The 26,770-nt window shown below is 42.6% G+C and overlaps 1 protein-coding gene and 1 pseudogene across 2 annotated transcripts; both read left to right on the top strand.

The window, feature by feature from the left end:
• The first annotated feature begins 356 nt into the window (after positions 1-356).
• Positions 357-9,710, top strand: PURB (purine rich element binding protein B). Its single transcript, XM_032244315.1, has one exon. It carries the CDS (start codon positions 673-675, stop codon positions 1,609-1,611), a length of 939 nt encoding a protein of 312 aa, XP_032100206.1. The 5' UTR covers positions 357-672; the 3' UTR covers positions 1,612-9,710.
• Positions 9,711-20,212: 10,502 nt separating this feature from the next.
• On the top strand, positions 20,213-21,790 carry LOC116527363 (annotated as a pseudogene). Its single transcript, XR_004258516.1, has one exon. The product of XR_004258516.1 is annotated as an elongation factor 1-alpha 1 pseudogene (transcript).
• The last annotated feature ends 4,980 nt before the right edge of the window (positions 21,791-26,770 follow it).

Here is a 26,770-nt window from a genome sequence, read left to right on the forward strand (position 1 = left end):
CGCTTCAGAGTTGCCAGGCCAACTGCAGCTTGCCCTTCAGAGTCAGCTCATGCCCTCTATGGTGAACCCCACAGGCCGGTCAGAACCCACTTCTGAGTGCTCCAAAGGATCTCCTTCACACCGGTCGCCATACTGTGTAGACTGGAATTCTGTTCCCAGCCCACAACCAAGGCTGGGGCCAGAGTATACTCAGCTAACGCCACGAAAACAAGGAGGAGGGACATGAAAGACACTGGAGTCTAAAATAAAAGTGTCATGAGAAGAGGCGCGTAGACAGACGCAGCGGGAGCCTGAGTCACGCTAACGCTGGCAAGGGCCCAGGAAGGGCCAGCGAGCAGCAGCACTCCCCGACTCCCAGCTTGACTCCCGCCCTGCGCGGTCCCTGATGTCATCCCTCTGCGCCAAGCCGCCGCGGCGCTTCCGGCCGCGAGGCCGCGGTGGGCGGGGCGGAGTGACTTCACGGGAAGTCGCGCGCCGGAAGTGGCTGACTGCAAGGAAGTCGCGGGGGCGGGGCGCGGAGGCGATGGGGGGCGGCGGCGGCCGGCGATGAGCGGCGGGAGCGCGTGAGCGAGCCGGGCGGGCGAGGCTGGGGGGCCCCGGAGCGCGAGCCGCAGGGCGGAGGGCGGGGGCGCGAGCGCGGCGGGCGGTGGCGGCGAGGCGGCGGCCGAGAAGATGGCGGACGGCGACAGCGGCAGCGAGCGCGGCGGCGGCGGTGGGCCGGGCGGTTTCCAGCCCGCGTCCCGCGGCGGCGGCGAACAGGAGACGCAGGAGCTGGCCTCAAAGCGGCTGGACATCCAGAACAAGCGCTTCTACTTAGATGTGAAGCAGAATGCCAAGGGCCGCTTCCTCAAGATCGCCGAGGTGGGCGCGGGCGGTTCCAAGAGCCGCCTGACGCTGTCCATGGCGGTGGCTGCCGAGTTCCGTGACTCTCTGGGCGACTTCATCGAGCACTACGCGCAGCTGGGCCCTAGCAGCCCTGAGCAGCTGGCGGCGGGTGCCGAGGAGGGCGGCGGGCCGCGGCGCGCGCTCAAGAGCGAGTTCCTAGTGCGTGAGAACCGCAAGTACTACCTGGACCTCAAGGAGAACCAGCGCGGCCGCTTCCTGCGCATCCGCCAAACGGTCAACCGCGGCGGTGGCGGCTTCGGCTCGGGTCCCGGGCCCGGCGGCCTGCAGAGCGGCCAGACCATCGCGCTGCCTGCGCAGGGCCTCATCGAGTTCCGCGACGCGCTGGCCAAGCTCATCGACGACTACGGAGGCGAGGACGACGAGCTGGCAGGCGGCCCGGGAGGCGGCGCCGGAGGCCCAGGGGGCGGCCTGTATGGAGAGCTCCCGGAGGGCACCTCCATCACGGTGGACTCCAAGCGCTTCTTCTTCGATGTGGGCTGCAACAAATACGGGGTGTTTCTGCGAGTGAGCGAGGTGAAGCCGTCCTACCGCAATGCCATCACCGTGCCCTTCAAAGCCTGGGGCAAGTTCGGAGGCGCCTTTTGCCGGTATGCGGATGAGATGAAAGAAATCCAGGAACGACAGAGGGATAAGCTTTATGAGCGCCGTGGTGGGGGCAGCGGCGGCGGTGAAGAGTCAGAGGGCGAGGAGGTGGATGAGGATTGAAACAGGCAGCTTCCCCTTCAGGCCTCCTCCACCCCACCACCATCTCCTTGGCTAGAGAATTCCTCTTCCTGCTCATCCCCAGTGAGTAGTGGAGAGGGAGCAAGGGAGGCCGCAGAGGGAAAAAAACAAAACATAATATAGTTAAGAGAAATAATCATAAGAGAACAGTGACGGACAACTTGAGAAAAGCAGTCAAGTTCCAAGGAACTGACAGCAACCTGCAAAGAGAGGACAACAGCATCTCTTCACCTGCATAAAATACTCTCAGCTTCTGTTGTTTCTCAGCTGAGGTTCCTAAACCCATCAGGATAATCCCTGAAGGAAATAGATCCTTGCGCATCTGGGGCAAGAAACACGTCCAAGTTACCCAGACCGTTGATAACAGTTGCATTTAGGTTGTACCTGGGTAATCTGGAATAAAAGATCTCTCTAGGCCTCATTGTTGCAGTGTCTATCCCTTCACATCCATTGAAATCAGCATTTTGAATCTAGGTCTTCATGGAATCCTTGAGAGGCCTTTACAGTTACCCAGTTTTGAGGGTTCAGGTTCACGAAAAGAAATGCAACTTCGGATAATCGTGAACAGGTTAAAGATAATTCCAGAAGCCATCTAAGAATACAGAACCAAATTGGATCCATTTTTTTTTTTTAAAAAAAATGGTTTTGCATGGAACCTGGACCAAGGCAAATGTCTTTTCTTTGAAGAATTGTTTTCCGGGATGCCAGTGGATTCAGATATCAGTGCTTGAAGTAGAATCCATTACTAAAATAGTTTCAAAGTCGACAAATTTTCGAAGATAAAAGCAGTTTCACATTGGGGGTTGCTGAGGTAGACACAAGAAAAAGTCAGGCATAAAGCACAAGGCAGACTCTTTGAGTGGATTGGTTGCTGCTCACTAAAGTTCTTCCCCTGATCTCTTAATACGGAGGTCATTACCAAGAAATGGCTTTGGTATGAATGAGAGCCAGATCTCCACTGTGTGAGCCAGTGCATTATGGCTAATTCGGCTGTTACAGCCACTGGTTGGCTGGATTTTAAACCATAAAACTTGAAGATTACCTACAAAAGGAACAGTGTGGCTATAAGCCTGAGCTTTAATGGAATATACATCCTCATGGAAAAGTTAGGAATAACCAAAACTGAAGTCTTAATTTACCTTCAGTTTAATCTGTGGATTTGTTCAAATACTAAAGATCCTCAGGTCCAGAATTCCAGCATCGTTTATTCTTTTTAAATTTTTAAGAACTTGATCCATTGTATCAGTACCTCACAATCAGAGTTGGCAAATGATGGATGAGTGATTCAAGCAGTGCACCCGGTGGAAGCTGAAATCCATCTGTGAATGGAACTGAAGTGAACGTGAATATGCTGACTATCTCCTGGAAGCATTTTTATACCATCTTGAAATTTCAACAAACTGGCTTTTGCCAGTTTATCCAGCTGTCTTTCAAGAATAAAAGTTGGGGTTTTCAAGGATCGCCTCTTCTATATTTTAAATGGATTTTCAGTAGAAATGATTTTTACTAATCAAGTTAATCCCACCCCATCAAAAGGTATTCCTAGAAATGTCATAGACCTAGGTAACTTTGAATTGAATGGGAGCTAACGTTCTTTCCAAAGTTTTCAGGTGATTTATGTGACACCTTCTCAACCAGGAGGCAAGTAACCCCACCTCCACAATCTTAGTATTTTTTTTAACTACATGCCTGCCCCTTATTTGAGCTGCCTTTTTAATTTATTGCATATCCCTTTTATTATCTTATTTTGGTATTATTCAATCTATACAATCTTTTTGTATTTATTGGGAAATGAGTAATATACAAAAAGGTTTTCATGTATTTGTGGCTGAGAGGGCGGGAAATAATTGTGTACATAAAATTAGGCTTTTTTAAAAAAATAGACTGATGCAGAATATTGTTGATCTTAGATTAAAAAAAAAAAAAAAAAAAAGAGGAAGAGCCACAAACATTGGTGCCCTTTTCAGACTATTTCTCTACTCTCATCATCCACAGTAGAATTTTTAAACAGATTTTTTTAAAGCTTTTCTTTTAAATTTTTCTCCGTTGCAAAGAATGTTTCCTAAATTGTATGGGAGCAATAGTATTTTTGATGTTTTAATGACATCCGTATACTTGTACTGTATTTTGTACTACAAGGCAGCTGTTTTCAATAATGTCCTGCTGTATTTACCTATGTGTTTTGAGTGTTTATTTCTTTGCTGCGGAGAACAAATTCCTAAATAGTTTTAGTAAAGGAGCTGAGAAGCTAGCATTAGGTTTGCAGAAACTGTTTAAGTTTCAAACTCTGAGGCAGCAGTGAAAATTAAGGTTGCAGCTATTAGTTGATTGCTGTAACTTTTTCATTTTCAAACCATGTACAATTCCTGTATAGACCAACTTGTTTTCTTGCTTCAGTGGTGGTTCTATTGCTCAGCTGCAGTGAGCCAGTTCAATTTTGCAAAGGTGCAGTACCTCTCCTTTTCAAGGGGTTGGTTTATTCTTTTTCTTTTCTTTTTGTTTGGCTGAATTGCAGTAACTAGCCTTGCCTTTCTATTCTGTAGAAATGACAGGGTCTTCACAATCCTTCACCAGTGGCTACTAAGCTATAATTAGCTGAATAGAAAGAATGTGGAAGTGGTCTGAGGCATATAGAGTATATGCCAAGAACACTACCATATATGGCATCAGCTTTGGTTACCAGAGAAATTTTCTTAGTCATTAGACCATATAACAGTAATATATCATATGTAAATCTTTAGATATCAATTTGAGAATCCTCCAAACAAGGAGCAAAGAATGCATAAGCTATGTGTTGGCAAAAGTAATTTATATTAAAATTTTGACCTGCCTATGTAAGATTAAGTGGTAATGTCATAGTGGTGGGTTTTTAAGTCTTAACCAATCTCTAAGGTTTGTTTCTCCTGCAAGAGATGGTTCATGGCCTCTCTTCCCACTGCAGGAAGATTGCAGAAGGCTGTGGACTAATTGTAGCATTTCACTGATCTTCATTCCAGTCACTAGGGACAATAGAAACCTGTAAAACACAGAAATTCATTTGTAAATATTATTAATAGCTTATTAAAGGAAATGGTCTTTGTTAATTCCAGTTGGAAAATGGCATTGTACAGACATGGGTAACAACCATTTTTGTTTGTTTGTTTTTCAGTTGTTGCATAATGATTTTTGAGCCTTTTTTTTTAACTTTGGCAGATATCCCAGCTAATCAAAATAATCATATTCCTGAGAAGTAGGAAACTAAAACTTCTTTTAGTGGTGGAAGGTTGGTGGAAGGTTCATTTCTCAAAACTACTATAGTTACAAAGATGAAAAGCCAAATTTAGGAACAGAATCAAAAAAACAAAAATCTGTGAAGAGAATCCTACTACTCTTAACTACTATTCTGTTTTGGTTTCTATTGTCCCTACCTGTCATTTCAGCAAGTGGAACAGCAGCAAGTTTTTCAGTGCATATGCTGCACAGAACAAAATATAAATCTGTATGGCACCAAAAATCAAAGTGAAAACCAAACCAAAAACCCAAACACCCTATGTAACTATCGGAGGCATGTAGGTGGTATAAATGACTGTAGCTGTGATACACACATGGCTACTTGTCACATCACTTTCCATAATTATTTACTGCAAAATGATTGAGAGGCTTTTGGTGCAGGCAGCCATTAACCTCCTGCTTCCTTTGTTTCCTCTGGATTACTTTGCAGTAAATTGCAGGTCTTTTAAGAGATTCAAGCTTCAGTTTTCTCAAAACAAAACAATTATCCTGTCTCATCTGAAAATGCAGGGTTGTGGGCAAAAGAGGCTGGTTATAATAATGCCCTCATATTGAGTGGTCTGTAAACGGCTGCACACTTCAGGCACTGTAGTTGCTGAAGATGCTTTGTTAAATGTGACCTTGACTGGCTTTACAGGGGTGTAGAATGTAATCTACACAAGGTGACTTTGCATCTATCTTGCTCTTGAGGTGGATGAAATTGAGAAGCTGGAGTGTGTAAGCCATGCACATAAGTATTCTTCACTGTAAATTTTGTTTTCATTTTTAACCCAATTATGGTACTTTGTCCAATGCACAGCTGATCTCTCAGTAGATATTCATTTGAAAATAGTGTGGCCTTGATCAGTGAGAAAGGGAAGGAGAAAAGTGACTTTTTTGCTTATGTAGAAATGACTCAATTGCGGAGAGTGTCTTTCTGCAGCACTCTTGGTGTAATGTTAGTGATGGTCTCCTTTTGATTGGGGAAAATTAATGTTTTTGACCCTGGAGTTAATTCAATTGAGTTGTCTTCTATTTTTAGGAAGTATCAGAATTGCTCTGATGAATAACAGAGTTGACTGTTTTGATGTCCAATCTCAGGTTTTAGAATATAGTGGTGTAAAGTCCCACTATTTTTAATTCTAAACAATTTTAATTTCGTATACCCTAAAAGTCACATGCATAAGGCCTGTTCAGAGAGCAGAGCCTCCATCTTTTTGCTCCTTTTCTACTTTGTACTTCACTTGAAAAAAATGTCAAGTGACTTTACATTGTATATTTCCATTTTAAACCTGACATATTTCTCAAAGATAAAGCACTTTTTGATCATGAAATACATGAAATCTTTGTGTGATGTGGATCATAGTTTCTCAGGCTCCCTTAGATAATTGCTTATGAATATTGTTCTAACTCTGTGTAAGAAGAGTAGAAATCTTTGCTAATGTTAGGTTTGTATTATTGATCCAGAATGCATTTTGCTAGTTTCCAATGGATGGGAGAGTAAACAATGCTGCATTCACAATTTAATAAGTTACTTTCCCTTGAGCCTTAAGGTAACTTTTTCTTTTTTGTCAACAACAGCACTGAAGTTATAGTAAGTGAATGAGATTATCAGTTTTCAGGGTTGGTTTTAGAGTACTGTAAATCAATTAGCTGTCTTCCTAAAGAGTTACAACTCCCATTCAGTATACTGGATAATGGGTGTGTGGGTGGGGCAGGGGAGGGCGGGAGATAGTTTGTAGAAAAGAAAAAAGAAAAAAAAAAAAAAAACCACATTTACCTTAAGAAAATAATAAACAAAAAAAGAATAAAGTCTGTGTCATATGCCCCATTTGAAATTCCAAATGTGGCCGGGTGTGGTGGCTCACACCTGTAATTCCAGCACTCTGGGAGGCCGAGGCCGGCGGATCACTTGAGGTCAGGAGTTCAAGACCACTCTGGACAACATAGTGAAACCCCGTCTCTACTGAAAATACAAAAATTAGCTGGGCATGGTGGCGCGTGCCTGTAGTCCCAGCTACTTGGGAGGCTGAGGCAGGAGAATGTCTTGAACCTGGGAGGCAGAGGTTGCAGTGAGTGAAGATTGCGCCATTGCACTCCAGCCTGGGTGGCAAAACAAGACACTGTCTCAAAAAAAAAAAAAAAAAAAAAGAAATTCCAAATGTAAGGTGGAAATGGCAGATTATAACTTCGTTTCCCCCATTTTTAACTTAGAAAAAACAAAGGCATTAATTTTCAAGTATTAGCTCCCCAGAAGTTTCAGCAGATAGGTGGACTCTTGAATAACAAGTTCTTTTGATGTGTCTGACTTTGCTATTTAAAGTCACCTTTCCCAGCCCTCAGTCTTAAAACTCAATTTTATTACTGACAGATTTAACGAACTCTTATTTGAACAATTGTGGCCCAATTATTCAGTACTGAAAATTAGATTTGGAGAATGAAAAAATAATAAAATTGCATCATGAAAACTTGTTACCCTAGAGATTCCCAATTGTTTTCTGTACCCTGATCCAAGTAAGGCCTTCATGAATGTATTTTATATTTCCTGAAGAAGTAGGGAATATGCCATCAATGTAATCACCTCTATTCACAATCATTTGAAAATCTAACTCATGCCATTTGAATTAGACATTCCAACTGGGATAGGTAGAGCCATGTTAAAACAATAACAACTGCCATATTGGCAGTTTCACTGCTTAATAGGATTTCTAATAAAGTAAGAGCAGAGCTTTATTGGGAGCTAAAACTCATTTTTCTCCCATAGGTGATTCTAACAGTTCAATTAAAAAGTACAATTATACTTTCAGGTGTCATCAGATTTTGAGTCTAGAAGCAAATTTCATTTTCCTTGTGTTATATCTAATATCCATTGACATGGGCAAGAGAACTAATTATAGCTTTTTAGTATGATGAAATGTGGGCCCAGAGTATTGGCAAGAAAGCAATAGCCCTATTCAGTGTCCATTAGAATATTGCAGAAGGCATGAGTTTGTCCTTTCCCCCCCCCCGCCTTCCCTTCAATAACTATTCAATAACTAACTTTTTCCAAAATATCGATTTAGGCCATCTCTTATTTCTTAAAGCCAAATATTTTGTCCCCAGTCTTAACTCTGAGTTGCAAGATCAGGTTGGCTGGAAGAATCTTTATGTTTGGAAATGGGATGGTGAGTGGTTTGTTTATTCTCTTGTTAAATTCCTTTTTGAGAGACATAACTGCAGGGAGAGTCCCAAGAAAATTGAAGCACTGGATTATATCATTAAACACATTTGTGTTGTAGGAATTTGGGAGTTTCATTTTGAACTGATAAGATACTGGATTTTTTTTTAAATTGAGATGGAGTTTCGCTCACCCAGGCTGGAGTGAGTGCAGTGGCCCAATCTCAGCTCACTGCAACCTTCACTTCCTAGGTTCAAGTGATTCTCCTGCCTCAGCTTCCCAAGTAGCTGGAATTACAAGCATGTGCCGCCATACCCAGCTAATTTTTTGTTTTTTTAGTACAGACAGGGTTTCACCATGTTGGCCAGGCTGGTCTTGAACTCCTGACCTCAGGTTATCTCCCTGCCTCAGCCTCCCAAAGTGCTGAGATTACAGGTGTGAGCCATCATGCCCAGCCCACTCTGAATTTCTTAATAGGTTGAGCAAAAAGTCTAGAGACTGGCTTGAAGTCAGTATGGGACATACTGATTTTGCATGTTTCGGTAGCAGACAAGTATATTTGAGTTATTTTTCAATGACATCAATCTTTGAGTAGTAACTAAGATCGTCAGTGTATTTGGACTTCTTTTTTTCTGAAGTTCTAGAAAAATTATATTAGGTATTTATTCCTTTTGGGCCTCCATGCAGATGTTTTTCCAAGATCTTTTTAAAAAAATTCATTTGTCTTTTGATATATTTCCAGATGACATACTTTTTGTTCTCTAGGAATCTTCACTGCCAATCATAAATCTACCAGTGGCTTCCTTAGACTAGATTATCACTCCAAAGCTGGGACCGATGTCCTGCCAGTAGAAAATCTACAGAAATAATTTGAATGAATTAAAACCAAATCTTGATAGCAGGAGACAGCTTCCTGATCTAGATGTACAATTAAAGTTTAGGTTGGAAATTACTTTAAAATGTGTTTTTTGGGGATGTCTTCAATCTCTGTGTAAATACCCACATGCTTATGCATTGTAAACCAAGTGTGTGTTCCTATGTATGAATTTGTAGAACTGATTTCTGCTTCAAGAGAAGCTGCACCTTTAATTTTATAAGGTCCCCTCCACCTGTAACCCTATAAATGTTTGTAAATAGAACACTAAAATTTGTAGTGATAGGATCAATTTGGGAATATCTGCTGAGAGACCAAAAAGTTCATTTTTTTAAGTACCTTGGTTAAAGAGTAAAGATTATTCCTCTTGCTTATTTTTTAAAGAAGAATGCACTTTAACAAACATAGAGCTGCATGGGCAATTCAAACAAATCTGTGAAGTGCAGTACCCATTCAAAAATCACACTTCCTGAAAACCGTTCAAAAGCAGAGTCCAGACGGGCTGTTGATCTCATTGCCTGTAGGTTGAAGCTCAGATTTGATCAATTTTGAGAGGAGCAGAGCTGCTTCAAAAGAGCAATGTGAATACAGTCAGAAGCTTCAGACAGGTCTGTAAAAATGGCGGGTCCCGTATTTACCACTAACTAGCAAAACTGACAGAAAAACTCACAGAGAAAAAAGTTTAAGAATCCTTCCTGCTGGTGTGCACTCCTTACAATAGACTTTTGCAAATGGAGTTTTACAGTCTATATTTAAAAAAAATTGTATGTTTGTAACAAATAAAGTATGCAGAAAAGTGAATGACAATCTTGTGCTTGTGTCTCTAAGTAATTGTGTGGTGATGGGGAGGGAAATACTATCTGTTGGGGCTCATGAATGGATATGGAATCAGAGGAGTTCCCACTTGAAATGACTTAAGTCATTGCACATTTCATTTGAACTATAGCCTGTTCTAGAACTTCTGGGTTCCCGTAACCCTTTCATAGTAAGCAGTTTGTGGAGTAAATCAAAAGTGCAAATTAATTTTATGCTTTGGTTCATAACCTAGACAGGCACTTGCTTCCCTTAATTTCTCCCATTTACAATATTTGAAAGAAACTGCTAAGTCTTCATTGTTTATCAACTTTGTAACTGCTTAGGAGGTAAATTAGGCCAGCCTTTTCTTACCCTAACGTCTAAGAAAAAAATTGGATTGTGTCCATTGAACCTGGCCAGAGATTCTCAAACGTTTTGGTCTCAGGAACCCCTTTACATTTGAATTTACTGAATATCCCCAAGAAGGTTTTTAATCTTTCTAGGCTTTATCTGTAGATACCTATCATTTTAGCAGCTGGAACATTTTCAAGACAAAAATAACAAGCACATATTCCATCAGCTATCAGAGCAATTACATCATGTCATTTAGCCTCTGGAAAACTCCACTGTAATCTTATGAGAGAATGAAAGTGAAAAAAGCTAATGTTCCTTTTTTTTTTTTTTTTTGAGATGGACTCTCGCACTGTCGCCCAGGCTGGAGTGCAATGACTTGATCTCGGCTCAATGCAACCTCCGCCTCCCGGGTTCACTGGATTCTCCTGCATCAGCCTCTAGAGTAGCTGGGATTACAGGTGCACACCACCGTACGTGGCTAATTTTTTGTATTTTTAGTAAAGATGAGGTTTCACTATATTGGCCAGCATGGTCTTGAACTCCTGACCTCGTGATCCACCTCCCTCAGCCTCCCAAAGTGCTGGGATTACAGGCATGAGCCACCACACCCGGCCAAAAAGCAAATGTTCTTATGAACATAGCTTTGACCTCTTGGACTCCTGAAAGAGTCACAGGTACCCCTAGGGAATTCTGGATCACTCTTGAGAACCACTAACTAGACTGATATGTAAATAATAACTTTCTGAAAATGAAGGATTTTTTTTGTAGAGATAAAGCTTAATCCTTTAGTTCTTCCATGTTTTCTTTATATTAGAAGCTCCTGCTGTGAGATGCTCACCCTTCCCCTGGTCCCCCGACACACAACATACTTAATTTTCCTGTGATTGTCCACTTCTACAATCCCTGTAAGTGGTTCTCAATGCTGACCACAGAACCACCTGGAAAGCATTGAATATTGATGCCCAGGTACCACCCCCGACCTACTGAATCAATCTTTGAGACACAGATATGGAGTTTTTTTATTAGTGCTTTGCCTTTTTGAGCTCCCCCAGTGATTCCAGTCTGCAGTCGGGGTTAAACCAGTGGCCTGTGGGATTATAAGATACAAAGAAGGGAAAACGGTTGGGAATTCCTGCCAGAGGAAAACAAGAGTTTAGCAGAACATTCCTTGAATGTCTGGCTTTCACCTCGCAGCCACTATGCCTAAATTACTACTTAAACCTCTAAAATAACTAATCTTGGGAAAAGTTTGCAAATTTAATTCTTAAGCATTGATAGTCCCTCACTGGGAAAATCTGGGGTTTTGCTAGCAGAGAGAGTCGCTTAGCATGCATCAGAGTTACCTAGAGGGCTGGTTAAAACATGGATTACTGAGTTTCTGATTTAGCAGTTCTAGAGGGAACTTAAGTTGCATTTCTAACAAGTTCCCAAGTAATGCTGATCCTGCTGTTTTGAGGACCACGCTTGGAGACTAACTGCAGAAATCACAAACGTTATGGGAAGAATTAGTTTAGTTGCCAACTGACAGAGGTCTCGGGAAGTATTTGCCCTGATAAGTGAATGTGCTATAGTGCTGCTGAGGGGGGTTTGTTTCTCTAGAAAGCCTGTCGGTGGTTTGAATATTTTAGATTCATATGAAGTTTGTTACTGTACAAGTTTAAAGAATAGATGCAGCCAGGTTATAGTATGAAGAGCTGCATTAGAGCTAATGCCTGGAGAAACAGGAATATTACCTACATACTTTTCATATTTGTTCATGTTGTGAGCTAGGTTCTATCCCTGACTCTGTCCTAAACTAATACTGTGATTCTGGGCAAGTACCTTCTACACATCAAAATCCTTAAGGTCCTCAAAGAATGTCTAGCTTCCCGAAGCTATTGCGATTTGGGAAAATGAGAGCCGCCTGGTGGTCAGTACCAAAATCTTATAAAAACCATTCTTAGCTCAGATCATTTGTAAATGCATTCATTCAGCTAATTATTGGGTAGCTGCTATATATTCCAGGTATTGTACTAGGGTAGAGGATATGGTTGTCGTTCATATGGAACTTACAGTTTAGTGGGTCAGGAGAAAGAAGACAAAGCTTTTAGGAAGAGCTCATCTCCCTAGCTACTAACCAGGCCTCCAAGCATTAGATAATTTGATTTGCAACGTCATTACTGACCCAGGCCTTTGCTACCTACAAGAGACAGCCCATTGAAATTTAAAAGAAAGTATTCCTTACACAAGACAGATGTTTAACTTCTCTTAGACAGCCATAGTACCTTATGTAGACCCCCTCAGTGGACCTAATTAAAGTCTCCAAACTAGTTAATGACAAGAGCAAACATACATCTAAATTAGTTCTCTTATCTAACACCATGCTGTTATAGAAAGGACAAACTTCTTACTCACTCCTGTGCTATGCACCCGAGATGACACAACAAATCCACTGGTAGTTTGCAGAACAGAGATTGGAGAAAATTGACTAAGTCTCTCAAGCCTATGGGTAACACGTAGATTTCCCTAGACTCCACCCTCACACACATTTCCCCATCTTCTTGCATGCAGGACTGTACCAGGAATTCCTCCATGCCGCCCTAGACTGTCCTCCCACCCTCAAAATCATCCTATCCTTTGCCTCATTTATTCAGTAGCCCTTATAATTGGTGGCCATTTCTTTTCTTTTTTAGAGTTACAGTCTCCAAACTTTCTTTTATTACAAAATTAATGCAACTCAATTTTACAAAGATGAACAGTATAGACTCTCTGTAAAGAAATAAATGAATATGCCTCCTTTCCCCAAACCTACTCCTTAAATATAAATGCTGTTAAACAATTTAGTATGCATCCTTTTGTAATTTTTGATGAGGTATTTTTTAAATCTCAACACAGTGTTAAGTGGCCATCACATTTATGTATGTATTAATATCTATTGAAAAAAACTGTATTAGCTCAGTAAGTTAAATGATGATGAATTTATGCTGAGCACACTGATGGCTTTTTCCTGAGGTATTTTCTTCTTTCTTTTCTTTTTTTTTTTTTTTTTTTTTTTTTTTTTTTTTTTTTTTTGAGATGGAGTCTTGCTTTGTCACCTAAGCTGGAGTGCAGTGCAGTGGTGCAATCTTGGCTCACTGCAACTTCCACCTCCAGCAAGCAATTCTGCCTCAGCCTCCTGAGTAGCTGGGACTGTAGGCACCCACCACCATGCCTGGCTAATTTTTGTATTTTTAATAGAGACAGCATTTCACTATGTCGGCCAGGCTGCTCTCGAACTCGTGACCTCATGATCTGCCTGCCTTGGCCTTCCAAAGTGCTGGGATTACAGGCATGAGCCGCCTCAACAGGCCTCCTGAGATATTTTCTAACATACGTGTCTTATATTATACTGTGCACAAGGCCCACAAATCTTAGGCAGAAATAAAATTTTGGGGGGCACTAAACCATGCCGAGAATTTTTTCTTTTGCAGAAATAAATTGAAAAGTAATTTCATTTTTTCTTCTAGATCCCATTCAATCAGGCTTAGATAAGTACATCTCATGTAATGGTAAAATGAAAATTCTTGATCTTAGGCCAGGCACGGTGGGCTCATTCCTGTAATCCCAGCATTTTGGAAGGCTGAGGTGGGTGGATCACGAGGTCAGGAGTTCGAGACCAGCCTGGCCAATATAGTGAAACTCCATCTCTACTAAAAAAAAAAAAAAAGAAAGAAAGAAAGAAAGAAAAAGAAAAAAATAGCTGGGCGCGCCTGTAGTCCCAGCTACTCTGGAAGCTGAGGCAGAAGAATCACTTGAACCCAGGAGGTGGAGGTTGCAGTGAGCCAAGATCATGCCACTTCACTCCAGCCTGGGCAACAGAGCAAGACTCCATCTCAAAAAAAGAAAGAAAAAAAATTCTTGGTCTTCTGGATTTTAGAGAAAAATGTTATTTCATGAGTTTTAATAAGTAGAGCATTTGCTAGTTGCATTTCTTAGATCTGTTCTACTCTGTAAAGATGCATAAAATTAGCCAGGCATGAGGGCCCACACCTGTAGTCCCAGCTACTCAGGAGGCTAAGGCGGGAGAATCGCTTGAACCAAGGAGGTGGGTTGAAGTGAGCCGAGATCACGCCACTGCACTCCAGTCTGGGCAACAGAGCGAGACTCCATTTCAAAAAAAGAAAGAAAGAAAAAAAAAAGGTGAATATTTCCCTTTGAGGTAAATAACTTACATTTAAAATGAACAAGTTGGCAGGGCGTGGTGACTCACGCCTGCAATCCCAGCATTTTGGGAGACTGAAACAGACAGATCATTTGAGGTCAGAGGTTTGAGAGCAGCCTGGCCAACATGGTGAAACCCTGTGTCTACTAAAACTACAAAACTTAGCCAGGCGTGGTGGGATGCACCTGTAATCCCAGCTATTCGGGAGGCTGCGGCAGGAGAATTGCTTGAGCCCGGGAGGCGGAGGCTGCAGTGAGCTGAGATCGCACAGCTGCACCCAGCCTGGACAAGGTGACAGGGTGACAGAGCAAGACTCCGTCTCAAAAAATAAAATAAAATAAAATGAACAACTCACTAAATGAAGTGATTCTCTGCTGAAAATTCCCTAGGCAAAGGAGTACTGGGATCCAATTGGCCTTATGAGACAATTACTAAGTTTAGGATTAAGAAAATGTATTGACTGGGCACTGTGGCTCATGTCTGTAATCCCATCACTTTGGGAGGCTGAGGCAGGCGGATCATGAGGTCAGGAGATGGAGACCATCCCTGCCAACATGGTAAAACCCTGTCTTTACTAAAAATAAAAATAATTAGCTGGGTGTGGTGGCACGCACCTGTAATCCCAGCTACTTGGGAGGCTGAAGCAGGAGAATCGCTTGAACACAGGAGGTGGAGATTGCAGTGAGCCGAGATTGCACCACTCCACTCCAGCCTGGGTGACAGAGCAAGACTCCATCTCAGGGAAAAAAAAAATGTATTGTCTTTATTGGTTTGTTTTACGATCTTAGGTGAGTTGTTTCTCTGCATAAAAAATCCCTGCCCTTATTTACATCTGGCTGCTTCTGGCCTTGAAGGTTTGGCTTGGAATTCTGAAAGAGTCTTTTAATTTGTATTGTCTCCTCTGTCACGCATAGTTCAGAACATAAAGGCAGGTTCCTTACCTTCTGGTATAAATATCATAGAGAAAGCATGTTAGGTGTTCTGGCAGAATGGCAGAAAACAAACTTCTGAAGGAAGAAGAGCTGTTGTCAGCGATGTGGAATGTTCTAGTCCAGCAGCTGCTGATTGTCTGGCAGTGAAAACCCAGCTGGTGACATCACTCAGGCAAGTGACTCATCAGGGAAGTGCTCTCATTTGTCTGCACCTCATCTGACACCACATCTTTTCTGGTGGGGACTGCAAATTCTCGTTTGATTACAGCTGCTGGACTTTCCCAAACCTTTGTCAACTACAGGTTTTGTGCATAAGACTTAGGATAGAAGCAAGCATGTAGGGAATTATTAGAATTTGTTGCAGTGTTTTATACTGTACCTACCATTTTGCCTTCAAAGGTCACATTTTAAGGGAGCCAGGGCCAGGTAGGTGGCTCATGATCCCATCACTTTGGGAGGTTGAAGTGGGTGGATCACTTGAGCCCAGGAGTTCAAGATCAGCCTGGACAACATGGTAAGAGCTCACCTCTATTTAAAAATATAAAAAATTAGCCAGGCATGGTGTCATATGCCTGTAGTCCCAGCTACTTGGAAGGCTGAAGTGGCAGGATCACCGAACCCTGGGAGGTCAAGGCTGCAGTGAGCCTTGATGATACCACTGCCTTCCAGCCTCATCAACAGAATGAGACCCTGTCTCAAAAGAAGCGGGGCTCAGGAAGGGGAGCCAGCTCTCTCATTTTCCCTGCAAGGTCCTCCTGTCCACCCTCTGAGGCCAGGCCTGACACCATTGCTAGCGTGTGTTCTACAGCACCTTCTCTGCATGTCTGTGTGGGTTTCCTCTGGGTACTCTGGTCTCCTCCCACACTCCAGAGATGTGCAGGTTAGGTTTGTTGGTGTGTCTAAAGTGTCCCAGTCTGAGTTCATGTGCCTTGTTTGGAATGGCTCCCATCTTGCACCCTCAACTGCCAGGATAGGCTCCAGCCACCCGTGACCCTGAACGGGAATAAATGAATCAGAAAATCAATGAATGGATAAATGAATACAAATTATTATAAAATAAAAATTGATAAAGAATATGATAATTATATATTAAAATTATACACATTTGTACATTATAAATGTGAGCTATACATACATTTATTTCAATGTTAAGTGTTAGATGTTAGAATAAATTGACATTTATTTCAATGTTAAACATTAGAAGTTTTCTGGGTCTTTAGAAGTTTGATGATGTTTTTGTGACCAGAAATGGTCACAAAAGTGCTATAGGAACTTGTTTATATCAATTACCCTGTCAGCCTGAAAAAAAACGCTAGAAAAAAATTATCTCTACATATGTTGGGTGTTGGGTTTACTCTAAAATAGAAATAAGGATTATAATCTGGAGTGGGGCTGGGCACAGTGGCTCACGCCTGTAATCCCACCACTTTAGGAGGCTGAGGTGAGTGGATCACCTGAGGTCAGAAGTTCGAGACCAGCCTGGTCAACATGGTGAAATCCTGTCTCTACTAAAAATACAAAAAAAAAAAAAAAAATAGCTGGGCATAGTGGCACGCACATTTATCCTAGCTACTCAGGAGTCTGAAGCATGAGAATCGCTTGAACCTGGGAGGTGGAGGTTGCAGTGAGCCGAGATTGCACCACTGCACTCCAGCCTGGGCAACAGAGTGAGACTCTGTCTCAAAAAAAAAAAAAAAAAAATCTGGAGTGCATGAAATGGCAAGCTACCAGTGCATTTGGCGAGGGAAGGGTAAGGGGAGCTTTTATTAGCAAAAAGACATTTACATAAGCTGCTTGGAAACAGAGTTCATCAATTCCAGAGGTTCAAAGCCATAGTTGTCAGTTCCTTGGTGGAGATGCAAGTGTTCTTTCTTTTTTTTGCAAGTGTTCTTTCAAGAACATCTTTTTTTTTCTTTTTCTTTTTTTTTTTTTTGGTGTGGGGGGTGGGGGGGAGGGGCAAGTAGCCACTTTCAAGAACATCTTAACTGAATTTCTGAAGTCCTAAAGAATGTCTAGTGATAAACCTTATCAAAGCAGGAGATTTTGTAAAGGATGTGAAAGGATTTTTAGAAAGTCCTTGGAAACAGTTCTTATTTCAGATATGCAAGCATGAGCCTCTTCTCCTTTGGGCCTTCCTGGCCCTATTTTGTCTGGGTCTGAGAAAAGTGATTTCTTCCTGTTATCTCCAACTTTCACAAGCCTATGGTAAAATTGGTTTTGTTAAAAACTAATTTAACTAAACATTCAGTTTCCAAGAACCTATTAATGACATTAAGTCAGACTTACATTCTAACCCTCTTCATTTATGGCAAGCTAAGACATTTTTTACTTGGAATGACAAAGGCATTTCTTTATTTTTAGATCTTCTTCTCACTTACCCCAAGTAAAATATGAAGAGCCTCAGATCATTGTTTAAAACAGGGCTTCTGACTAGGCACAGTGGCTCATGCCTGGAATCCCAGCACTTTGGGAGGCCAAGGCAGGCAGATCATGAGGTCAAGAGATCAAGACCATCCTGGCCAACACGGTGAAACCCTGTCCTTACTAAAAATACAAAAATTATCTGGGCGTGGTGGTGCATGCCTGTAGTCCCAGCTACTAAGGAGGCTAAGGCAGGAGAATTGTTTGAACCTGGGAGGCGGAGGCTGCAGCCTCGAAGATCCCACCACTACACTCCAGCCTGGCGACAGAGCGAGACTCCATCTCAAAAAAACAAAAAACAGGGCTCTCCAATTCTTGGGCCACAGACTGGTACTGGTCCTTGGCCTGTTAGGAACTGGGGCACACAACAGGAGGTAAGCAGCCAACGAGTGAACATTACTGCCTGAGTTCCCACTGGTTCCACCTCCTGTCAGATCAACAGTGGCATTAGATTCTCATAGGAGCAGAAACCCTATTGTGACTGGTGCATTCAACGGATCTAGGTTGTGTGTTCCTTATGAGAATCTAAGGCCTGATGATCTGTCACTGGCTTCCATCCCCCTGAGATGCGACTGTCTAATTGCAGGAAAACAAGTTCAGGGCTCCCACTGATACTATATATTGATGAATTGTATTATTTCATTATATATTACAATGTAATACAATAAAGTGTACAATAAATATAATGTGCTTGAATCATCCCAAAACCATATTGCCCCCCCACCACTGCCTAGGCTATGGAAAATTTGTCTTCAAATAAATATCGGTCCCTGGTGCCAAGATTATTGGAAACTGCTGGTTTAAAAAGAGTAAATTACACCTGTAATCCCAGCAGTTTGAGAAGCTGAGGCGGGTGGATTATCTGAGCTCAAGGGTTCAAGACTAGCCTGGCCAATATGGCCCAACCCTGTCTCTACTAAAAAAAAATACAAAAATATTAGCCAGGCATGGTGGCGCATGCCTGTAGTCCCAGCTACTTGGGAAGCTGAAGCAGGAAGATTGTTTGAACCTGGGAGGTGGAGTGATCTGACATTGCCCCACTGCACTCCAGACTGGGTGACAAAGCAAGACTCCATCTCAAAAAAAAAAAAAGTAAATTATAGGCAAGTAAGTCTTTTTTATAAATGCCCACAGATGTTGCCATTCTATACACTATTCTATGCCTTTTTTCTTTTTTTATGCTAACTTAAAAATAATACATTTGCATGGTTCAAAATTGAAATAACAGGCTGAGCACAGTGGCTCACACCTGTAATCCCAGTACTTTGGGAGGCGGAGGTGGGTGGATCACTTGAGGTCAGGAGTTTGAGACCAGCCTTGCCAACATGGTGAAACCCCATCTGTACTAAAAAAAATTTTTTTAAGTAGCCAGGCATGGTGGTGGGTGCCTATAATCCCAGCTATTCAGGAGACTGAGGTGGGAGAATTACTTGAATCCAGGAGGTGGAAGTTGCAGTGAGCAGAGATTGCACCCCTGCACTCCAGCCTGGGCGACAGAGTGAGACTCCATCTCCAAAAAAACAAATAAAATAAAAAATATAAATAAAAGTATAAAAAATAATTAAAATAACATGAAATGGAGATTGAGAAGTCTTGATCCTAACTATGTCTCTATCCATCCTCTTCTTTACCATGAGTAGCACTCACCCTGGACAGTTCCATTTTGTCTGTCTCAGTATGCCATCCAATTTAGCATTTGTCCCAGATTTTTTACTCTTTACAAGGTAATATGATTTTTATTTTTACTAGAATAAGCAGGGACTAGCTTACTAGACCTCTACTTCATATTCCTAGCTTGTCATGGTCTAGTATTTTGCTCAATGAACAGAGTTCTCACATGAACACCTGGTTAAATTTGAAAAAAGACCAGCAATGAAATCCCTGTGCCTGACCCCCCCAAACTCAATATAACGCTTTCCTCTCAAGTCAGCGTGGACAGTACTTACTGACAAAACAGTGCGCTTAGAGTGGCTGGGAACAGCTAACTCCTTCTGTAGCTGTGGTTGGAGAAGTTTTTCAGGCTGATATCTGGGATCAGTGATAAATGATAGGTTAGTGATACACGAAGCATGTACAGAGAGAACTCTAAATGTTCTTGCTACAACTATTTTACCACTTACTGTGTGGGAGAAATCTCTATTTGGTATTTGTTAATTTTTTATTTTGTAATAAATCCTTTCTTCCATAATGAACTTAAAAGATGTCTAAAAAAAAAAAACCTAAGTGAATATTGGATTTCCATTTCTGTGTATAACCTGCACAAAATTTTTGTTGACATTTACTATCAGTGCCATATCAAGATCAATAACCAGGCCGGGCGTGGTGGCTCACACCTGTAATCTCAGCACTTTAGAAGGCCAAGGCTGGTGGATCACTTGAGGTCAAAAGTTCAACAACAGCCTGGCCAACATGGTAAAAACCCATTTCTACTAAAAATTTAAAAAATTAGCCAGATGTGGGGCAGGCGCCTGTAATCCCAGCTACTCAGGAGGCTGAGACAGGAGAATTGCTTGAATGCGGGAGGCAGAGGCTGCGGTGAGCTGATTGCACCATTGCACTCCAGCCTGGACAACAGAGTGAGATTCCATGTCAAAAAATAAAAAGAACAGCTTTTCGGCAACAGGTTTGCCGCCAGAACACAGGTGTCATGAAAACTACCCCTAAAAGCCAAAATGGGAAAGGAAAAGACTCATATCAACATTGTCATCGTTGGACACGTAGATTTGGGCAAGTTCACCACTACTTGCCATCTAATCTACAAATGCAGTGGCATTGACAAACAAACCATTGAAAAATTGGAGAAGGAGCCAGCTGAGATGGGAAAGGACTCCTTCAAGTATGCCTGGGTCTTAGATAAACTGAAAGCCGAGCGTCAACTTGGTATCCTCATTGATATCTCCCTGTGGAAATTCAAGACCAGCAAGTACTACGTGACTATCATTGATGCCCCAGGATACAGAGACTTCATCAAAAACATGATTAGAGAGACATCTCAGGCTGACTGCGCTGTCCTGATTGCTGCTGCTGGTGTTGGTGAATTCGAAGATGGTATCTCCAAGAATGGGCAGATCCGAGAGCACGCCCTTCTGGCTTACACACTGGATGTGAAACAACTAATTGCTGGTGTTAACAAAATGGATTCCACTGAGCCACCCGACAGCCAGAGATATGAGGAAATTGTTAAGGAAGTCAGCACTTACATTAAGAAAATCGGCTACAACCCCGACACAGTAGCATTTTGCCAATTTGTGCTTGGAATGGTGACAACATACTGGAGCACAGTGCTAACATGCCTTGGTTCAAGGGTTGAAAGGTCACCCGTAAGGATGGCAATGCCAGTGGAACCCGCTGCTTGAGGCTCTGGACTGCATCCTACCACCAACTCACCCAACTGACAATCCCTTGCACCTGCCTCCACCAACTCACCCAGCTGATAAGCCCTTGCACCTGCCTCTCCAGGATGTCTATAAAATTAGTGGTATCAGTACTGTTCCTGTTGGCCGAGTGGAGACTGGTGTTCTCAAACCCGGTATGGTGGTCACCTTTGCTCCAGTCAACATTATAACTGGAGTAAAATCTGTTGAAATGCACAATGAAGCTTTGAGTGAAGCTCTTCCTGGGGACAATGTGGGCGTCAATGTCAAGAATGTGTCTGTCAAGGATGTTCGTTGTGACAGCAAGAACGACCCACCAATGGAAGCAGCTGGCTTCACTGCTCAGGTGATTATCCTGAACCATCCAGGCCAAATCAGTGCTGCCTATGCCCCTGTACTGGATTGCCACACGGCTCACATTGCATGCAAGTTTGCTGAGCTGAAGGAAAAGACTGATCGCTGATCCGGTAAAAAGCTGGAAGATGGCCCTAATTTCTTGAAGTCTGCTGATGCTGCCGTCATTGACATGGTTCCTGGCAAGCCCAATGTGTGTAGAGAGCTTCTCAGACTATTTACCTCTGGGTCGCTTTGCTGTTCATGATATGAGACAGACAGTTGCGGTGGGTGTCATCGAAGCAGTGGACGAGAAGACTGCTAGAACTGGCAAGATCACCAAGTCTGCCCAGAAAACTCAGAAGGCTAAATGAATATTATCCCTAATACCTGCCACCCCAGTCTTAATCAGTGGTGGAGGAAGAACGATCTCAGAACTATTTGTTTCAATTGATCATTTAAGTTTAGTAGTAAAAGACAGGTTAATGATAACAATGCATCATAAAACCCTCAGACAGAAAGGAGAATGTTTTGTGGACCACTTTGGTGTTCTCTTCTGCATGTGGCAGTTTTAAGCTGTTAGTTTTTAAAATCAGTACTTTTTTTTTTTTTGGGGGGGGGGGTGGGGACGGAGTTTCGCTCTTGTTACCCAGGCTGGAGTGCAATGGCGCGATCTCGGCTCACCGCAACCTCCGCCTCCTGGGTTCAGGCAATTCTCCTGCCTCAGCCTCCTGAGTAGCTGGGATTACAGGCATGCGCCACCATGCCCAGCTAATTTTTTGTATTTTTAGTAGAGACGGGGTTTCACCGTGTTGACTAGGATGGTCCCGATCTCTTGACCTCGTGATCCACCCGCCTCGGCCTCCCAAAGTGCTGGGATTACAGGCTTGAGCCACCGCGCCCGGCCAAAAAATCAGTACTTTTTAATGGAAACAACTTGACCAAAAATTTGTCAAGAATTTTGAGACCCATTTAAAAAGTTGAATGAGAAAAAAATAATAATAAAATAAAAATAAAAAGATCAGGCCTGGCACAGTTCATGCCTGTAATCCCAGCACTTTGGGAGGCCAAGGTGGGCGGATCACTTGAGGTCAGGAGTTCGAGACCAGCCTGATCAACATGGTGAAACCCCATCTGTACTAAAAACACAAAATTAGCTGGGCATGGTCGCGCATGCCTATAATTCCAGCTACTCAGGAGGCCAAGGCAGGAGAATCACTTGAACCCAAGAGGCAGAGGTTGCAGTGAGCCAAGATTGTGCCACTGCACGCCAGCCTGGGTGACAGAGTGAGACCCTGTCTCAAAAATAAATAAATAACCAAAGGAAAACCAGTAGACATGAATTTTCTGTAGCGGTATCTGTATCTATTTCAAAACTTAGCAATTATCTTAAAGAAACATTACCCAGAGTCCGGGCATGGTGGTTTGTGCCGGTAATCCCCAGCATTTTGAGAGTCTGAGGCAGGTGGTTCACAGAGTCTGAGGTCACGAGTTTGAGACTAGCCTGGCCAACATGGTGAAATCCCATCTCTACTAAAAATACAAAAATTACCTGGGTGTGGTGGTAAATGCCTGTAATCCCAGCTATTTGGGAGGCTGAGGCAGGAGAATCATTTGAACCCAGGAGGCAGATGTTGTAGTGAGCCAAGATCATGCCACTGCACTCCAGCCTGGGTGATAGAGCAAGACTCTGTTTAAAAAAAAAAAAAAGAAAATTACCCAGAGACAATGATTTAATTAATACAATTAATACAGAAGGTGTACTTACAAATCACTCTGTGAAGCAAGACTTTTCACTTAAATAAATTGACTGTTTTTAATTAATTTCACTCATCTTCTCATCTTCAATTCAGCGTTTTCTTATGCCCATGGAAAAAGTTAACCCATGGCTGTTAATATGTAGACTAGACTAGATATATGTTAATATATAGAACTTCCAGTTATATGATGCCGATTTTATCAGTAACATCTTCAGATTCAAATTAAAAAACTGACTTCATTTATCCTGGTAAGGTTCAAATTTTTCACTCAATTCTTTTCATCAATGTTGAAGTAAAACAATCTGATATTTTAGTGTTACTAAGAAATTAGCTTAAAAGTTCAACAATTCTGTGGCCCGTTGGGGAAGAGTGGGGAGGATGGAAAACATTAGGAAAATGGGCTAATGCATGCTGGGCTTAATACTTAGGTGATAGGTTGATCTGTGCAGCAAATCACCATGGCACACATTTGCCTATGTAACAAACCTGCACATCCTGCACGTGTGCCGGGGAACTTAAAAAAAAAATTTAAGTTAAACAATTAAGATTAAATTGTTTCCATGTTAATATAAAGCTGGGTGGAGCATAGCATTGTAGTACAAATTTAAAAAATAAAAATTAGGCTGGTCATGGTAGCTCACACCTGTAATCACAGCACTTTGGGAGGTGATCATCTGAGGTTAGGAATTCCAGACCAGCCTGACCAACATGGTGAAACCCCATCTCTACTAAAAATAGAAAAATTAGCTGGGTATGGTGGCAGGTGCCTTTAAACTCAGCTACTGGGGAGGCTGAGGCAGAAGAATTGCTTGAACTCAGGAGGCAGAGGTTGCAGTGAACCGAGATCACACCATTGCACTCCAGCCTGGGAAACAGAGCAAGACTTTGACAAAAGAAACAGAGAGAGAGAGAGAGAGGAGGGAGGGAGGGAGGGAAGAAGGGAAGGAAGGAAGGAAGGAAAGAAGGAAGTAAGGAAGGAAGGAAGGGAGAAAGAGAAAGAGAGGAATGAAAGAAGGAAAGCAGGAAGGAAGGAAAAGAAAGAAAGAAAAAGAAGAAAGAAAGAAAAGAAAGAAAAAGAAAGTAACTAACTTCAGGCTGGGCGCAGTGGCTCAGGCTTATAATCCCAGCACTTCAGGAGGCCAAGGGGAGCGGATCACTTGAGGTCAGGAGCTCAAGACCAGCCTGGCCAACATAGTGAAATTAGTGAAATCCCATCTCTACTAAAAATATAAAAAATTAGCGCACCACAGTCGCAGGAGCCTGTCATCCCAGTTATTTGGGAGGCTGAGGCAGGAGAATGGCTTGAACCCAGGAGGCAGAGGTTGCAGTGAGCTGAGACTGTGCCACTGCACTCCAGCCTGGGCAACAGAGTGAGACTCCATCTCAAAAAAAGAAAGAAAGAAAGAAACTCCAGTTTATGAAGTCCTTATTGAGGTGCAAAGTGTTGAGAGCAATACTTGCAAACAGGAAAATATTAGACTTGATCCCTACAAAAGGCAGGGAAAGACTGAAAAAATTAAATAATGATAAATCACCCTGAAATACCTTGGCTTATGAAAAAAAAATCTTGTAATGAAATTTTTTTTTTTCTGAGACAAGTCTCACTCTGTCACCAGGCAAGGGTGCAGTGGCATGATCTCAGCTCACTGCAGCCTCGACCTTCCAGGCACATGTGATTCTCCCACCTCAGCCTCCAGGATTGCTGGGACTACAGGCGGGCACCACCATACCCAGCTAACCTTTTGTATATATGGTAGAGATGGGGTTTCACTATGTCGCCCAGGCTGGTCTTGAACTCTTGGGTTCAAGCAATCCTCCCACCTCAGCCTCCCAAATTGCTGAACTTCTATTTTTAACTGGATAAATGTATATTCTGGCCAGTCATGGTGGCTCATGCCTGTAATCCTAGCACTTTGGGAGGCTGAGGCTGACAGATCACCTGAGGTCAGGAGTTTGAGACCAGCCTGGCCAACACAGTGAAACCCCATCTCTCCTAAAAGTACAAAAATCAGCTGGATGTGGTGCACATGCCTGTAATCCCAGCTACTCTGGACGCTGAGGCAGGAGAATCGCTTGAACCTGAGAGGCAGAGGTGGCAGTGAGCTGAGATAGCAGCCACTGCACTCCAGCCTGGGCAGTAGAGTAAGACTCTGTCTAAAAAAAAAAAAAAAGAAAGAAAGAAAAGGGGGACAGGCCAGCCAGCACCTTCCAGAAAGGTAGCGCCAGTCCCGGCCCTCATAAATAAATAAATAGAGAGGACACACACACACACACACACATTATGTTCTGTACTGGAATGGAGTGAAATTGAGAGGGTTTATTATTTTGTAGCATCTAAATTTGATGAAACAGGCCAGGTGTGGTGGCTCACGCCTATAATCACAGCATTGTGGGAGGCCGAGGCAGGCGGATCACTTGAGGTCAGGTGTTTGAGACCAGCCTGGCCAACATGGCAAAACCCTATTTCTACTAAAAATACAAAAAAAAGTAGCTAGGTGTGGTGGCAGGCGCCTGTAGTTTCAGTTAATTGGGAGGCTGAGGCAGGAGAATCGCTTGAATGCAGGAGACGGAGGTTGCAGTGAGCCAAGATCTGCCACTGCACTCCAGCCTGGGTGACAGAGAGAGACTCTGGCTCAAAAAAAAAAAAAGGAAAAAAGACCACATACAAGTTACATCTCTCCAAGAGAAAAAAACTTCCATTTCCATTTGTGCGCTGCTAGTGGATAAAATAGGTAATGCATGCACATTGTACAAATTCAAGTGACCCAAGGTTTTTTTTAAAGAAACAATTTTCTTGTAAAAACATTTGTTGCCAATTTACTTTGAATTTATTTCAGCATACCCAGTTGAAGGTGGGGCAAATGTGAATGAGAATATAAAATAAAGTAAAAGCAGCCATGAGATGATGATTGTGGCTGTGTGATGTGTGAGCCAGGTTCATTGCACTATTTGTTCTACTTTCATATAAGCTTAAAATTTTGATAAGAGAAAGTTTAAAAACAAAAACCAAAAAATAATCATATGCTCTATCTGTCAATGTTCATTCAGGTTCCAGAAAATACAGCTGTTTTTGTTTTGATACCAGGTCTCATTCTGTTGATCAGGCTGGTCTCAAAATCCTGGGCTCAAGGGATCCTCCCACCACCACCTCCAGCTCCTTAAGTGCTGGAATTACATGCACGAGCCACCTTCCCTGGCTCACCACTTATTTGAACAGAGACAACATAAAATTTTATTTTATTTTACTTTTGAGACAGAGTCTCGCTCTGTAGCCCAGGCTGGAGTGTAGTGGCGCGATCTCGGCTCACTGCAACCTCTGCCTCCCAGGTCTCGGTTCAAGCAATTCTCCTGCCTCCGCCTCCCAAAGTAGCTGGGATTATAGGCACACACCACCATGCCCAGCTAATTTTTGTATTTTTAGTAGAGATGGGGTTTCACTATGTTGGTCAGGCTGGTGTTGAACTCCTGACCTCATGATCCACCTGCCTCAGCCTCCCAAAGTGCTGGGATTACAAGCATGAGCCATATAAAATATTAACTGGGTGTAATATTGGTAACTACTAGGGTGGGTACAGTGGCTCACACCTGTAATCCCAGCACTTTGGGAAACTGAGGCAGGTGGATCACAAGGTCAGGAGTTTGAGACCAGCCTGGCCAACATGGTGAAACCTTGTCTCTATTAAAAATACAAGTTAGCTGGGCTTGGTGGTGG

The sequence above is a fragment of the Sapajus apella genome, unplaced genomic scaffold, assembly GCF_009761245.1.
Source record: "Sapajus apella isolate SASKATOON/1434 unplaced genomic scaffold, GSC_monkey_1.0 scaffold54, whole genome shotgun sequence".
Lineage (NCBI taxonomy): Eukaryota > Metazoa > Chordata > Mammalia > Primates > Cebidae > Sapajus > Sapajus apella.

Bases quoted from the DNA above. Each gene is read 5' to 3' on its own strand.
- PURB (XM_032244315.1), top strand. From the start codon at position 673: ATGGCGGACGGCGACAGCGGCAGCGAGCGCGGCGGCGGCGGTGGGCCG.